General features: G+C 40.6%; 1 protein-coding gene across 3 annotated transcripts in view; it reads left to right on the top strand.

Annotated features, from left to right (window-relative positions):
- The window catches only part of SLC39A8 (solute carrier family 39 member 8), a 49,103-nt gene that overhangs the window by 10,782 nt on the left and 21,085 nt on the right, over positions 1-17,236 (top strand). For 2 of the 3 annotated variants that reach the window (XR_003923444.2, XM_030014783.2), the window contains exon 1: positions 12,224-12,522. The exons of the other annotated variant lie outside the window; for it this stretch is intronic. Coding sequence is in view for 1 of the 2 variants with exons in the window: in XM_030014783.2 (XP_029870643.1) it covers positions 12,313-12,522 (210 nt within the window). In the remaining variant the exon portion in view is untranslated. Of the gene's footprint in view, positions 1-12,223; positions 12,523-17,236 lie in introns of those variants that run through there. 3 annotated transcript variants of the gene reach the window in all.

The raw sequence follows: 17,236 nt of genomic DNA, 5'->3' as shown, positions 1-17,236 counted from the left end.
GATGTACATCCCTGAATTTCCTCTCCATCCATTTGTCTTCTAACAGCCATCTATTGGCCACTCTGTTGTCCATATCCATGCCTGTCTGCTGACTCTGTGCATCTACTAGAAATGATGAAACTGATTTGAGAGGAGAGAGAGATAAAGCGTCCCATCCTTGTCAAGTCCTTTCCCTATAAGATAAGCTTCAAAATCCTGGGTTTTCTTAAGTTGGGAGGAGTTTTTCTTTGGTTTTAGTGAGTCTGTTCAGTGTTAAACTGTTACTTAGTCTGTTTGGTGTTAAACACAGTAGTAGTTACTGATATTACCTTAAAAGAATGTAAAATCTGAAGTTTCAATTCAAGAATGTGAAATGGCTTTAAAACAAGAGCAATTGCTCATTTTTAAGAGCTAAAATTAGTAAGTGTTCATGGTAGCTTTCTGATGGAAGTTTATTTTGGATAAATAATTTGGAAGTGTTCGAGTTGTTTAACACAGTCTTTCTTGAGTGTTCACAGTTGTTTTCACATACTGGAATATGGGAATAACTTCACAGTTAATACTAAGTTATTTATTCCATGAATCTTGTACCAGGAGATGAAGATTTTGTCCTTCTTCAATTTAGCATTATGATCAACCCCGTCTGCTTCCAATCTGTGTATGAGGACCATATACTTGCCAGATATTTCATAATCAAGGAGTCAAATGCTATTGCTTCATTAAAAAGACCAAAATGGAATTTGTGTATATGTACAACCTTTGCCTGGCAACATTAAAGTCACCATTGCGTGTGAGTAGTGGGTAGGTGTTAGTCATTGCATTTTTCCATCATGAGGCTAACACCTCTTTCCTGTATTTTAATAGCCATCAAAATGTCTCGGAGAAGTCTAATTTTTGTTTCAAAAATACAAACAACACAATAACTCTCAATTTTCAGTCCACTCGCCAGAAAACTCCATAACAAAGTATGGAGAAGGAGCTGGAGACAAGTGACCCAGGAATAGCTGCCCTTGGTTGGCCTCTTTAGTGTCCTGTCCTTTGGCTTTTGTCAAAGGGGGTGGCGTAAGGCACTAAGAACAACCTATTGCTCTTGCTGCATCTTCCTCCGCCCCTTGTACTCTCAGGACAAGGAGGTTTTGTCTGAATTTCAAACACTCTCATATTACTTACTACCAAGTCAAGTGAAGGACAGAGAGGGGAAAGGTTTGCTTTATAAACAGTAAGGAAAATGGTGTGTCTGAGAAGATGGAAGAATTGAGATGCAAGTATTTAAGTACATAGTCACAATAGGTATTAGTTGACACTGTGACACAATCTCTTCTCCATAAACAAAGGTATGTATACTCATCACTAAATTATCTGAATTTTATTTATGTTACTTTCAATCACCTAGACAGGTATAAGCAAATCCATTTTGAATTTGTGTTATATGTTTAATAACTGAACGATAATTCAAGCATTATTTTTCATCACAACAAGAATTTTAAACATCTCCTACTGAAAAAAACCTAGGATGCTAAAAAGCCAATAAAATACTCTTACAAAGTGAAGCATGTGTGATGTTGCATGGCCCTTTAAGGGTTTAGGCCTTGGAAATTCCTAAAATGTCACAGAATCGGTAATTTTACAATGCAAAACTTGTGTGTGTTGTTGGGTCTTTAATGATGTAATATAGGTTACTTTAGCAATACTGTTCCAATTATCTAAAAATGTAAAACATTAAAGTGCTAGAAGATACACCAATACAAAGAAATGAATCTGTTCTTAGTAAGGGTCTTTCTACACCTGAGTGGAATAAGGTAGTATGTGATGCTGAGCTCACTAGCTCTGAGCTGATATATGTAATGGGCACTGTGCAGGAATAAGTTGGCTGGTTTTGCTCTCTTAAACGCTTCTGTTTCTGACAGCTTCTGATGTTACCAGTCTCTGTGAGATTTTTTCAGATTTCTCAAACACCATCTGAGTGGTTAAGTCAGGACTTGGTATCATTATGTTTCTTACTGTGATAAGTATGTTGGAAATGACAAAAGCATGAAAAAATTAAAATGCAGGACCGCATTTGAGATCCACTATTTAATTTTGGATTCCTCTGGCAATGTAGTTACAGATTCAACACCCCCTTCATGCCCCCCAAATAGTTATTTGATACTTTCCAAATCCTTCTCTTCCTGTTCCTTCTGTGCTGTGAGATCATGTTTAATCCAAAGATTCCAAAGATCATGTTTTAATGCTCTGCTTCAGCTGGTCTTTGAAAGAAAACTTGTCTGGCCTCTTGGCAGTTGCCACTTGACCTGATGACAGATATTTCAGTGACGTGGCAGCTTTGCCACACGTGAAATCCTTTGCCTGTCGTTTATCTCACAGGTATTAGAGATGAATGCTTTGCCTACAAAAGAGATCAGCTGAAAGTTTGGAACAGTTAAGGAGGGTCATCTCTTACGACAGTTAAGTAATGTGTTGCTAGAAATAGGAGATAGTAGTGCTTCTCCCATGTTATTGTGAACCAATGTTTAACTTTGCTTCCTCACTCCCAAGCAATAAAATTACAGCATGTCCTTAAATAACAGGGTTTTCTGTGTCCTGAGGTGAATTTATTTAAAAAAAAAAAAGAAGTCTTGGTAAAGTGCATAACATGCCCCTCAAATTTTGAGCTCACCCCTTCTGCTTCTCTTGGTTAGGAATTTAATCTTATGCACAGCCTTGCCCTTGTTGAATAGTGTTTGTACAAGACCTGCTCTATAGAGCAGCAGGAGGTGGTGTGCAGTAGGAATTAAATCAGTGGATTCCATGCACTTGTTTGCATTTAAATCATTCAACTTCACTATTTGTAGGTTTCCAGTCTGTAAAAACTAATGTAGTATTTCCTTCACCCACAGGTTTTGGGAAGATGAGCTCGTTAAACACCTGAGGTGCTGAATGCTATTAAACTATTACTTCAGTTGCCCTTTAGTGACAACTGAAACTGTGTTTAGTTACAGGAATTAGATGGTGAATCTGTCTTTCCTAAAAAATCATAATTAACCACCATCAACTATGCAAGGAATCTCAACAACTATGTGGTGTCGAGCAGTAGACTCATAATTGATTACTTATGAAGCTTTCTCACTGGTTCTGCTGTGCTTTTCTCTCGTGTGGTAGTCTATGCTCACCGCCAAAATGAACCATTTCTAGAGCAGTTGCTTAGGGCCATTTGTTGTTGTTTTTTAAAATTGGTTCTCTTACAGTTATTAGCTTTTGCTCACAAGGTTTTTCATTTCTTCCCATATTCGTGTGCTAAAAATAAGAATTACTTCTGAATAATTTTCTAAGCTGTTCATGTTGGTGTACTTTGACAGCTATACAGGTGGATACAGAGAGGCCATTTCCTCATCTATAGCAATTTATTGTCTGCTTCTGTATCCTAGAGCTTGGAAAAATGCTGGGTCTGCACATTTGCCTCACAAGCTCACAAAAACGGGGAACAAGCTGACCTGAACTTTTATGTTTCTTTTCTCCCTGCTGGGCTTGCTTCAGAGGACACCTTTTGTAGGCCAAGCAAATAGAGACTGTGGGACTCTCTTAATTTTTGACTTACAAGTTGTGATTCTAATTCATCCCCTGTTCTGCTTTGCTAGAGAGATTCTATTCTGATTTATACCAGAAGAGCATAAATTGACTCAAAGGACTTAACATAATGTATTTAGTCTTCAAAGACCTTTAAAAGTGTTAATTGACTATAAATCCTCTACAGCATTTTAGGGCTAGGATGATAAGAAACCAGTGTGTGAATTGAACTGTAAAATTATCGAACACTTCTGCAGCCAGTTTTAAGTTAATGGTATTGAACTAGTTCTCTGATTTCTTTTGTGAATTTTTTCACGTGACCCGCACTTGCAAATCTGTAACTTCTTAAATCTGTAACTTGTTCAGGAAGTATTCTCTGTCAAATGTTTGTATTATGTTATCCTTTAGTCATTTTAACACTTTCTATTCCACAACTGATAGTAAATATATTTTGAAAGGTTGTGGTGTTTTTTGTTTGTTTGGAGGTTTTTTCCCTCACTTTTTCTTTTACTTTTTAAGGTTTGAGTCACTCATTTCCATGTTTGAGTTGTGGTAAACAAAGGCGATGGTTCTGTGGAGGCTTTTTAGTATTCTGACCTGATGATAAGTTAACATACAGCTTCTAAAACCTTTTTTTTTTTTTTTTTTAAAGCTTTTTTTTTTTTTTTTAGTCACAGAACCTTTGTGGTTCTGTAAACTCATGATTCCTTTAAAATCAATGCTCTGATACATTTGTGACTTAAGTCTTGGCCTTCTGTACACATTGCGTATAAAGATTACTCGGCAGAGCTGGCAGTACTCCTGCCTCAGTAAGCTAGGCTTAATGGTGTTAGGCCTAAATGAGAGTACAAGGTTTTAAAGCAAAAATAGTCAAATATGAAAAGAATCTGCTGTCACAAATGGTTTTCTTCAGTTCCCCCTCCCCACAACCCCCCCCCCCATGCTGTAACATCCAACTCCAGCACTAAATAAAACTCTTAAAAGAGGTGTGCCATGATGAAGTTACAAATGGCATTAGAAATTCTTACATAAACAGTAAGCATTCAGATCTGAAAACCACCAGCACTGTCTAGATAGATATATATTAAATACTTGCTTGTCAGAAATAACTTCCATTAACATTTTGGCACTTTGAGTACCAGTGAGAGAAGGTTCAAACTTATACTTCATACTGGCAAAGGCTGTTGCAGACAAGTTAGTCAAATCATACTGAAATGCCACTGTGCATATACACAACTTTCCTCTAGTGATAAGTGAGAATGCCAAGGGAATATATGAATTTTGTATATCTGCTCGTACTTTGCTCAGCAGAGTGACATATCTTGGAAAACAGGGCACTGTGTGAAGGGTGGATGTTGAAATATTCTGCTTGACTAGAAAATTTGTTGGGGAGAGAAAGGAGAAACCAGTGAATGAACACTGATGAACAGCTACTTGCTACTAGAAGTATTGTTTCCTTCTGCACATGAGGAACCCTCTCAGAGGAGCTTTTTTCCCCATAAATTCTAGTGAGCTCTAGAACATGCTGTTACATAAGTTGAATCTATTATTGATTTATACATGTAGCTGAAACAGGTATTTGTTCAGTGCTTCTGCTCTAACTGCTGAAGGAATACCTAGTGTCAGTGTTACCCTTTGGCAGGGCTTGTTCCACTCCACTGATTTTTAGCACACAAGCATCAGCTCAATTAAATCCCTGAAGTTGGATGCATCCATGCCCTTTGTGAAAATGTACAGAACATCAGAAACAGTAAGAGCTCTCTGTTTCACTGAATTGTATATATTTTCCTTTAAGGGACAAACATTCTAAAAATACTTGAAGTACGTAAGTTACTAATAGCTTTCAGATTCCTAAGATAACTTTTAAAAAATTTGCAAATTCTATTTACAATAACACTGAATATAATAATCTTTTTTTTACTGGATGCTTCAGACACTATGTTTCAAGTGCTGTGCAAAGGCTATGGGTGTCCTTGTACCTCTGGCTGCATATGTTAAAGATTTTCCTGTAAATTATTTAGTGGTAGAACATTCTAAACACCCCTCATTTGTGTTTATGCACAGTCGTATTTTGTGAAATAGGCACAGAAGTGGATTCCACTGTTGTGTGAACTAAGTACATGATAATTCATACATATAATGCTTCAGATATGAATAACCTCAAGATGAAATAGGAACTGACTTTGGTTGATCTGCTGTGCTCCTTCTCTGTATGGTATTAGAAGCTTTACCTTGGTGTATATGAAATCCAAACTTGGTACGGTTGTCTGTAGGCAACCTCATACCTAACCGTTATACCTATATGTAAGGGTTCATACCATTTTCTCTTTCATTTTATAAAGTCGTGTCTGATGTACCTGAATGTTTGATTATCAATATGAATATTCAATCCTGTTTAGTTCTTATCGAGCCTCAAAGGCATCCTGTGGCTGTATTCTACAGCATAATTATGAGTTGTCAGAGTTTTAGAAAACCTATTTTCAACAAAACAAAACTTGTTTTCATGCCAGGCAGAGTTTGAATATTAATCTAGGCTACAAATATTTGTACAAGTTCATGAAAGCACAAAGACTTCAAAGCTGTCATGAATTGCATGCAACTCTGGTGCTCCATTGTGATAATGCTGCTGGTCTTGCAACAGAATGATACAAAATATCTTTGAGATTATGCTAACACACTTTGTTAGTTGCAGGTATCTGCAGTTAGATGCAAAAATACATTCAGGATGGAGTTAAAACTGAGATGCTTTCTGTGTTCAAGTAATATCCCCCAAATGACTGAACTAATATTTGACTGAGAGCCATGTCTCAAATTTTAAAACTTTGTTATTTGGGGGCTATTATTTTAATAGATTAAAGCACCACAGCGCTTTAACCTGAATTTAAATTTGGCATGGCAACAGTACTTAAGAATTCATGCAGGCTTGGAGTACTGTTTGTTAATTGGAACTTTTAAAATTTCAGTGTTAAGTAAGTGTGTAGAAGAGAAGTGACTGAAGGGCCTGATTCTTTGTGATAACACACTGCATCCCAAACTAGGAAAGTGTTAGCTGCAACTGTGGTTTTCCTCTGAAGTAAGATGTCTTCTACCTTATAGCACCTTTTCTCCCCTCTCATATTAGTAGTTGTTGAAAAATTAAGCTGGGTTCAGTGCACATTTGCCAATCCCAGGGGCCTGTACGGCACATATGTTGGAGATCTGCTAAGCATAATGACATGATTTGCAAACTCAGAGCTGAGTTTTCATGTTTTCAGAAAGAACTGACTTATTCAAGCATGTTTATAGCAGCTGTATTTCCAAGAAACAAAGGAAGGGACTGATGCATTGAAGGCCACGGATCTAGAAAAGTGTCCAGAACAATTGTTTTTTTCCCAGGTCCTGTACTGGGGGCTGGTATGGCTGTTCTCGTACCTTCCCAGAAACTCTATTTACTTTTTCACCCTACTGGATTATGAGGAAAAAAGCTAAATGACTCCTGCAGCTGGTTTAGCATTGCTGTCTCACAGGGTTCATCTTGATCCCTGCAGAATCCAGCCTGTAAAATACAACGCCAGCATGTTGTGTCTTAGGCATCCTGCTGACACTACTACGCTTATCTAATCGTACTAATATTGACATATGACTGCTTCTCCTTTATTCTCTGGTAACCCTTGTTCTTTAGATACATACATTATGCATCAGTGTAGATATGTCAATATAATCTGAGCTTGTAGCTTTCAGTCATGTACCGACCCTCCCCTGGGATCCTCTGGTGGATTTAAAGGTCATCACCAGGTAAGAGGTCACTACTAGGCATGTTCCTACAAAACATGAATTGTTTCACCAATGATTTTGAGACTTTAAGGTTGGGTTTGATCTAAATTTAGAACAATAGAAAATTTAAATTTCAAAGTGTGTTTGCAGGACTTGGGGAGAATAGCTGAAATGTTTCACTTTGAATTTGTAAATGTAAAAATTCTTTTTTATAATGCTACAGTTCTAAATAAGGCTACCTTGAAAAAGAACTCCAAACTGCTGAACTTCCCTTTTCTTACAAAATGAAGTTTAACTGATAAGTACGTGTCGTGTCTTTTTGCTTTTTTAAAAAACTCTCTTTTTTTTCTTTTTTTTTTTTTTTTTTTCAAAATTGCAAGAGACCTGTATTTTTTCCAGAAGAGTCATCTGGTAAAGATTATTTGAGCAATACGAGCAATGTGAGTAGTATTCACTGTGAAGATGAATACTGCTCTCTTTTAAGAAAGTTTATTACTTCCTGTCTCTCTGCACACCTATCTTGGGTACTTTGAGTCATGACCCACAGCTGCTATAGGCTGGCTCAGCTCTCCAGGCACAGTCTCACTTCATACCATCAGAAGCTGTAGCCCAACAGCTACTGGATTTGTAAGTTAGAAGTCTGTTTACCAACTGAAAATTAGAGATGGCCCTAGGCCAAAACTTTAGATTCAAAACAGCTTTAAGCTTTGACAATAGAAGTATGATCTAAATAAACTTGACCCTACACTAACAAGGTGGGGACAGGAAATATTTCTAAAGTGTCAGTGGATTTTTATTAAGCTTATTTTTCTAATGAGCAGCTATGAACTGAAGATAGTTTCATCTGCATATCTCCATTAAAGACAACTCTTATTCTTGTTGTGGTTGAAGTTCCTTAAATATCTCTGTATATTAGTAATTGAAAATGTAAGCAGTGAAGATTTTGATCTGATTATTTTATTATAGAGATTTTTGTTTTTAAAGATACTTGCTTAAGCAATATTTAGTCCTAAGAAGCAGATATATCACATTTCTTATCAGAAACAGGTTATTTTACAGTTTCACAGAGTGCGAGCTAATGAACTGGCTAGTGGAGGGTTGTAGAACGAGTAATACTTCTTGCTGGGTGAAATCTATTGCATAATGTTAACCTTTTGCGGGAGCCAAGCTTCTCAGGATAGTAAACAATACACAAATGGTACCGATAGTGCAGTCTCAGAAAATAAGCAAGTTATGATTGTTTTACCATAGCAATGCCATTATACCTCATCCGTTGAGGTCCATATCATGCCCCTAGCACTTGTAATTCACTATTAAACTATTAAAATTACAGAGTCAAACTCTTCTGTAGAACTTGAGATCCCACTTTTACGTTTGAACGTTTTACTGTACCAATAAAAGGTACTTTGGCCAAGGTGCCTTAAAGGAAAGATTCCTTTTAATTCTGTAATTTCAGAAACTTTTCTACTATGATATATAAGGAAGTATTTCTAATGCTGTTCTATGAAGCCAAGCTTTCCAAAATGAGTCAAGATCCGCAGATTGATGAGATTCAGGCTTTTTATCTTAAGATAATTAAGATTTTTAAGCCAAACAGTATGTTTTTTATTTGGCTTCTGTGGTTTTGAGTCTTCACAGTACCCTTTGACTGTGTTCCTAGAGCTCTAATCCCTGAATTCCCTTTCAGTATTTGCAAGAGCACAGAATTGAGAACTGCAAGATTCCTGAGCTGGCAATTTTGAAAACTGAATATCTAAGCGTGCTATTTATCTGTAATTTATTTGCCTGTGAGGCTCTGGAAGTTAAAATACAGTGGCTGTGAGTGTTTGAGCCTGCCTGGCCAGGCTAAAAAGGAACAAAATAGAACTGCTGGGAATTCACTTACCACAATGAAAAGAGTTAGGGAAAATACGTGAAAAAAAGATGTCAGTCCAATATTTTTACATATATACTTTAATTGCTGTATGTCATTTCATTCAAGGGTGTTTAGTTACAGGATATCATTTTCTAATCCTATTTAAATATTTCATCCAAGTAAGAGTTGAGAGAAAAAGGGTGCAAATGTTAATCCAAGGGATGGGTGTGTCTATTTTACCTGCCAAACGACAGAATTATAATATGATTGCTATTTTCAAAAAGATTTATTTCAATTGGTTTGAATGACAATAAACAGAGAGGGTTCTTCTGACTTTGAGATAAGTAAATAACACATACAATTACAAATCATGCTAGCTTTGATGTAATTAGCTATAGCTTCACTGAATTTCCTAAGAGAAACCCACTTCAGAGAGGATTTGGCCCTTCGGAAAACTGGAGAAGCTGATTGAGTGTCATCTTGCCCACTGGCAGTCACCATCTGGTGTGCTGGCACCTTGGGGTGGTTTAAATGCGACAGTAAAGTTACGCAGGTGTAAGAAAAGCAGGAAACAAAACAATAGTGAATCAGGACCGTGAAGTACTGTTGGGGAATACTTGGTTTACAGTGTACAAACAGATTGTTCTTTCAGTTTGAAGAAAGAGAATTTGGCTCTGTTAGTATTTGGCTAAGCTTTATCAGACTTGACATGAACAAAGATCAGACTTTCTCATTGGGTCTGTACAGAATATACACAAAATTTGGAGTAGTCCTTCAAGTGCTATATGTACAGTTTGAAAGGTACATGGCCTCTGGTCTTGTTGTTAGTATGCCCTTCTAGTTCTTGCGGTCTTTTTTGGTAACGCTCAGTTTAGAAACTTTTTATTTCTTTTAAACTAGAGCAGTATGAATGCATCACTCCTTCAGGATAAGTTTTGGCTGTCTCAGAAACAGAGCAGGATTCGTTCTGCAGAGGATTGGCAACAGAGAATAATTCTTAATGGAATTATCCAGGACTTCCTTGAACTTTTCAGCATTATGCAAATATGGGCCTAAGAACTAATGCAAATATGAGTTTAATTACACTAATTTAAATAATCCTTTATATTTCTGTTACTGATAAAAAGGAAGTCTTAAAATAATCAATTTTGAGATTAACCTTTTGGCCCTGCAAAACAGAGAAATCTTTTTGATGCAACCAGCAACCTGGTTTGATTTACCTGTTTTAACCAGTTTGCCGTTGTTTCCAGTTTATCTACTGGTCATAAGGCACTTTTCAAATATACCTTTTTAAAATTTCAGAATGCCTTCAATAATTGACTGTTACTAGAGCTGTGTTTAGAAATAGACACACTGAAGAAGAAAGTATAGGAGGTGCCAGTTCTGCTAGTGACATAGCTGCTGCCTAAAGAAGAATCTTGTGATTCCCTTAGCAGCAAAGGAAATCTTGTGTTGATTTCTCTGGAAGAGACCCAAAATGCACACTTACATGGAGAGGTGGGTGGGGTGGAGCATCTTCAGCCACAGCTGGTGGTGTAACCAGCGCAGACGGGGACTGTCATTTGAAACAGCTTGCAGCTAAATTGTGCCGGGGGTCTTTTCAGCTGTCACCAAGGAAGTATGAGGGAAGCATGAAAGTATATTAGCTATTTGGGCTCTAATTCAGAAAGAGTAACAGGTTTTCCAGTAGCAGAATTTATATGATTGTAGCTCTATCTAGAATTATATTTTTTTATTTCCTGGTAGTGGGTTATGCTGCTGGCATTTTTTTCCTGCTGGATGCTTTGTGCATTGTGGTATGGAAGTTGTTTATGAAGAATTTATCCAAAGGAGATTTGCGGCTTGTGAGGTATCTTTAACCGTGCCTCCTTCATAGTGCTGTTACCTAGACTGTTACCCAGACTGCTTGGCGCACACAGTACAAAATTCTGGTTTCGGAAAATTTGGAATGGGGGACAGCATCTCAGCTCATGTAATTCGGCACAGTTCCACAGAGGTCTAAATGAGAATCTGTTTAAAAAACTCACCTCTAAAAATGCGCTGTCTCTGCCCACTACAGGAATATACGTAAGAAATTTTGTAACAGGCAGTTACAGAATAACTCGTTAATAGTAAAAATCTCTCCTGAGCCGGAGCTGCCACTACACGGCCACTGTCCTGAAGCATGAGCATTTTCATCTAGACCACTGGAGTGACAGCCCCCGGGATAATACCTGTGACCAGTCGCAATTTTCTCAGATTGTTAAAAAGCGCGCGTGAAATAACACGCTTTTTTGGCGCATTAAACCTTCCTAAAATGGTAGATGAGGCACAAATCCCTGTCTCAACCTGCGGAAGGGAGGGGGCCCGAGAGAAGCGAGTTGCCTAACCGGCTGCCAGCCGAACGGAACGGCTCGTTCCAAGGTCCAGGTGCCTCGACTGCGGCGGAGATACTGCCGGTGAGGTGTGTACGGCGGGGCCCTACCTGCCTGTGCGCCTGGCCGGGGCCTGGACCTTGGCCTCGACTGTCCCATCTGGCCTGTCGTGGGTCGTCACGGCAGGTGGGCGCGGGGCCCGCTCGTGGGGCCCAGGCGGGGGGGAGGGAGGGTGCCGCACGGCAGGGAGGGGAAGGCGGGCAGGCCGAGCTCAGCAGGCGTGGGTCTGGAAACGGCGCTTGGGGCAGTTCAGGGAAGACTCTGGGCCTCACGGACTCCTCTGAGGGTCTTGCGACTCTTGGCCCCTGGGCCAGGGCTGGCAGCAACCGGGAATTTTGCGGCCTCCCCCCTTTGCCGGCGCGTGAGGCCGTCTCCGGGCAGCCCCCTGCCACCCTTCTGTCGTGACACAGGGTTACGGGGGGGGGGGGAAGCCCTGCGGCTGCCCTCGGCCCCGGGCCGGCGGGACTAGGCTGACGCTCGGTAAGCAGCCCGACGCCTCGGCGGGGACCGAAAAGCGGGACGGCCAGCTGGCGAGGGCCAGCGGGGGGGGCGGTGCCCGCCCCGTCCGGAGCGGCGGGGGCACCGCCGCGCCGCCCCGTCCCGTCCCGTCTCCCCACTACGCCCCCCGGGGAGGGGCCGAGGCGGTCGGGCGCCGCTCCCGCCCCGCGGAGCCCCGGGCGCGCGGGCAGAGGCGGCGCGAGGGCGGTGCGGAGGGGCTGCGCCGTGCTGCGCGCCCAGCGACACTCGCCGCTTCCCGCGGGGCTGGAGATGCTGGCGCGCGCGGCGGCGGCGGCGGCGGCGGCGGCGGGGGGGGCGCGGGTCGCCCCGGCCGCGGAGACCTTCGCCGACGACGTGCTGCGCGTGTTCGGGGCCAACCACAGCCTGTCGGCCGGGCAGCTCGCCGGGCTGCTGCACCGGCTGGGCGCCGCGCCGGCCCTGGGCGCGGTGCTGCCGCTGGCCCACCTGCACCACAACCAGGTACCGCGGCGGACCCCGGCGCGGTGGTGGCGGTGGCGGTGGGAGCCGCTTTGGCTGCGCGGCGGCGGCGAGGCGAGGGGAGGGCTGGAAACGCACGTCCAGGGACAAGGGCGCCGAGCCGGGTGGGCAGCTCCGTGGTTTCTTGCATCTCGTAGCCGTCGTGTTTCCTCACTTTGAAGCGGGGAGGGAGGGAGCAAAGGTGTCGTGAGGCGCCGGGCCCGGGTTTCGGGCAAAGGTACCGGTCCGCTGGTGAGACCGGCTTGCGGCGGGAGGGAAACTGGCATCCGTGAGCTGCTCCCTGCCGCCGTGCGGGGCTGCCCTGCCCGGCGGATTAGCTCTACCTCTTCGTTGCTCCGCTCTTAAGCTGGAGCTTTTCCTGGGTAGGTAGCATTTGGCCGACAGCAAAAAGCGTGTGAGAATCAGCTAGTGTTTCCCTCCGGGAGTCGTACGAGCAAATCTTCAGGACTTGTTAAAATACAGTTGTGGCGTGGTAGCGCAGACTTGATTATAGGCAGGGCTACTCGCGTAAAGAAACTTTTTTGGAATTTTTCACATCTTCCATCTAAATTGAGGGCAAAGTGTACACCCATCAATTAATCTATTCAAACCTGTTTAAAATGGTGTTTAATTTACTGACTTAATATTACATCGGAATATTACTTTTCATGAAAATATTTTACTCTGGTGTCTCCATACAAAACTCGGACCTTGTTGCTACTTCTAAAGTCTAGGTAATTTCACATCTCGGTAGTGTCCTAGACTAAGTTTGTTTCCTTGAGGGGGAATCCTGAGGCTGGTGGAGATTTCCTTTTGCTCAGGAATCAGGGACATGAAGTCAGTCATGAAAATGAAAGGAAAGCAGGGGTGACTGTTTGCTCTGGTTTGGTTCCACTCCCTAAGAAACAGAAGAGGCATGGTTCTAGGGACCTTGAGAAAATATTTTTACATTTGGAGTAGTAGCTCTTTTGCTTGTTCTGTGAAGGAGACAAACCTTGCATAAGCTCCCTTTGTTTTAGAAAGAATGCCAGAGGTTTAATTGGGAGTTAATGCCACGAAATCAATGTAGTATTCAGCATAAGCATGGCAATATTTGCCAGTCACTGCTTTCAAATCTCACAAATTGAACACTGTTCCAACACTGTGTATTAAAAGCATAAACATTCCCAGCCACAAAACTAAATACAAGTTTGCGGTGTTGAATATGGCTATGAAAAGGAGCTTTCTTTAAAAGGGCATAGAAATGAGTAGATTCTTCAGTCCTTCAGGTTTTCCCTCTGCAAAAGCACGTAGCTCTCGTACACAGGCTTTGGCACAGGCTACAGAGGAAAGAAGAAAAAAAAAAAAAGTAATGCTCTTTCTTATTACTGTAAATGCACGTTCCTCATAAGTCATTTGAAGTTTAACTGAAACAAATTTTTTTACAGGCCTTTTCTAGTTGTGTCCATTTTGAATAATGTCTAGGGTACCATACTGAAATGTGTATACTTTTTTGCCGAGTTACTTGTATTCTTTCTTAAAATTGGCCTTACGGCTCCTCCGTCAGCTAGTACCATTTAAGCAAGTGGATTTTACCTCCTGGCTTTTGATCCCTCTCCGACGTTAGGTATATCAATGACTTCGGGCAGCTGGTGCATGCAAATGCATGCTCATACCAAGTAAATCATACATGATCATTTTCAAACACCGAGTCTCTTTGTGCTTACAACTTGATAATTTAGAGTATCTACTGGTTATGACAGAATACATCAAGTGGCCTAATCTAACTGTGTATTGGAAGGCATCAGAAGCCTAAGGGATACCGATTCTCTATGGAGGAAAGCAAATACCTCTGGAGAGTGATTCAGGTCTTTCTCAGGTAGGCTGAATCCATTCAGGCTGCATAAATATCTGACTGTAGGAGGAAGCAAGGTTTATCTTAGACTTTCAGTTCTTAACTTCAGTGTCCAGGTAGGTGTCCAGGTGCCTGACTCCCAGGCCTTTCTTCCAATCAACGCACCCCTGCTCTATCAGAGAGTCCCTCATCCAAGCCTGAAGTAATTTTTAGTGGAGAGCTGATCTGTAAGGGACAGGTGATACAGCACTTCAAAAACTGGCAGGAAGGAACAGTCTCTGTTCTTTTATCCCAGTATTAGTGTTTAGTTTTAATGTTTCGTTCGTAACATTTTTGGTAAGCCTATTAATCTCACAAGAGAAGATCCACCAGAAGCTGATCCATTTTCTTAAAGATTGAAAGAGTCTGGATGTGAAGCCAGAAGATGATGGATGCTTGATTCTGTTTTCCTTTGATGTGAGGTCGACATGAAAAGATAAGGGAGAAGAAAAAATTATTTAGTTTGCTGATGATGGCGTTTGAACGTATAGTCGTGTAGGCATTGATGGTTAACTTGCGCTCTATGTTGTCCATGAAGATGCTAATTTTTTCCTGTAAAAGACAAAAAAGAAAACAAAATTTTTGAGTACTGTTTTGGAATGGTTGATTGAACTGTCTCCAACTCCTTATGCTTTTGGTTTCTTTTTTTCCTTTCATCATGCACTTTTATAATTATTTTGTGCTTATATTTTCTTGCTCTTCAATTTTTCTGTTAGGATTAAATTACACGCTCAAAAGTTTTGGTCAACATGGAAGGTAAATGGGCATTGGAAAGAAAGCTTGTTAACATCACCTTTATTTTGTGCTTTGATGTAACCAGTAGGTGCTAAAATCATGCTCCGATTTCCTTCTTTGACTTTTCCAAATCTATGTTTATGCCAGTCTAGATGTTATGCCTGAGTACTGTGTTGTAATATAACACATTTTAATTAAAAAAAAAAAAACATTTGGGCAAAATGAAGTTAAAATCTTTATTAATATTCACGATCAGCTATAATAAATTTTCACCTCAAGATGAGTCAAAACCCAGTAACTTTAGTGTTTCAGATAGACTAGAACCAGGCTAGTGTCTACTTTGATTTTCGTTTTTTTGGTAGTATTTCACTAGTTCGAACTTGGGCTTTTTGAAAGAAGGGGGAATGGTCTGACAGAGTGTGGCTTATGGTCTTGATCCATCACCATGATCTGATGTTGCCTGACCAGTGAGAAGATAAATAGGCTTAGTTGTTCTACCCTTTAAGTGTCTTATTTCTACAATATCTTCAGCAAATGTCAGCATTCATGGACAGTTTTCAGCTCCCAGCATGAACAGCTGCCTTGAACATGTTGGGGTGTGTACGAAATCCCTAAAGCACACAAGTGCATTCAAGCAGCTTCATCTGGTTTGACTCTTTCTCGTGGAGTGCTGCCTATTGAAGGCATAGTCATCTCCTAGCATCCAGTTCTTACGTGTGCTGAGTGACAAAAAAGGTGTCACCACATCAGCATTAGAGACTGTAATTTGTTACAAGTAAGTTGAGGAAGTCATAGTGATACGTCTCTATTTTGCCTTATCCAGGCTCAGGCTAATTTAAAAAAAAAAAAAAAAAAAAAAAAAAAAAAAAAAAAAAAAAAGCTGGTCGGGTAGGTATTCACTGGATTCTTTCTTTGCTGTTGCTACTTTGTGACCCACTGCTCAGCCCTGGTGTGGGCTGGGCTAGTATTTAATCTGGCAACATCGAGAAACTGCAGTCAAGGTTGCTGTTGGGTATCTTAGTACTTCACATGTAGAATGCTACAGATAAAACAAAGGTAGAGCAAAGATAAGAATATGTTAGAGGATCAGGAAAGGAACTGAGACATTTACAAGATGGTTGTTATTGTAGCATTTTTTGTTAATTTTCCAGTTAGAGGTCATCTCTGCATTATTTTTGTCTGAGCAGTTATCCCATCTTTTCCTTCAGAGGATGTGGTGAGCTGGCATCTGCTTTTCATTTATAAAGATACTGACGTAAAGAGATTCTAGATAGTTGGGCATCACTTTATTTCATTTACCATCTTAAAAAAAAAAAAAAAAATCCCATATTGGTCAATCATTTTTGGGAGAGCCTTACCAGGAGAAAAGTAAACATCTGTTTGAATAACCCAGTTGATGGTTTAATTTTTTTAAGTCTGAATACTTTGTAATTGTGTAAATTTTACTGACTTAAGTCTTCCCCAGTTTTGATGAAAGCATTTTTAAAATGATTTTTTAACAGTTCAGGGACATGAACAGTTATGTCATATCTTTTTTGCGATTGTTTATTAAACACTGGGTGACAGTCACATTATAGCCAGTCCCCTCACCTGATCGCTATGACAAGGCTTACTGAATAGCAGGGGACAGACATGACAGTAGACTTGGTGAGGTGGGACATCATTCCCAGTCCCCTGTTCCATGAGGCTATATTTCCTTTCTGCTGAGATCATCCATCAGTCTTACAAAATAAATAGCTTATGTTTTTACAGCAGTGTGGCTGTCTTAATGTATTTATCCTCCAAAGATAAATGCAGAGTTTTGCAGTGTGCAAACATGAGTAGCTCCAATCCAAGGCTTCTAATAGGTTTAATCTTTTAATTAATCCTTTAATTGTGCCAGTGAACTCGTGCAAGCTTGCTTTTTAGCTCTTGGATGTATGTAGGAGTTTACTGAGAGGATGAGGTGACTTATAACAATGAATCATTTATAGGAATCATTATCCTCTGGGTTTGTCCCTGATGAAAATAATAATAGTAATTAAATAAAATGCTGTTTCTCATCTTCACATAAAAGAGCTCTTGTCCAATGGTATTTCTTGCTTATTGGTTTGTATGTAGCCAAAGTCA

The sequence above is a fragment of the Aquila chrysaetos genome, chromosome 1 (genome assembly GCF_900496995.4).
Source record: "Aquila chrysaetos chrysaetos chromosome 1, bAquChr1.4, whole genome shotgun sequence".
NCBI lineage: Eukaryota > Metazoa > Chordata > Aves > Accipitriformes > Accipitridae > Aquila > Aquila chrysaetos.
This window is presented reverse-complemented; position numbering and strand designations above follow the sequence as displayed.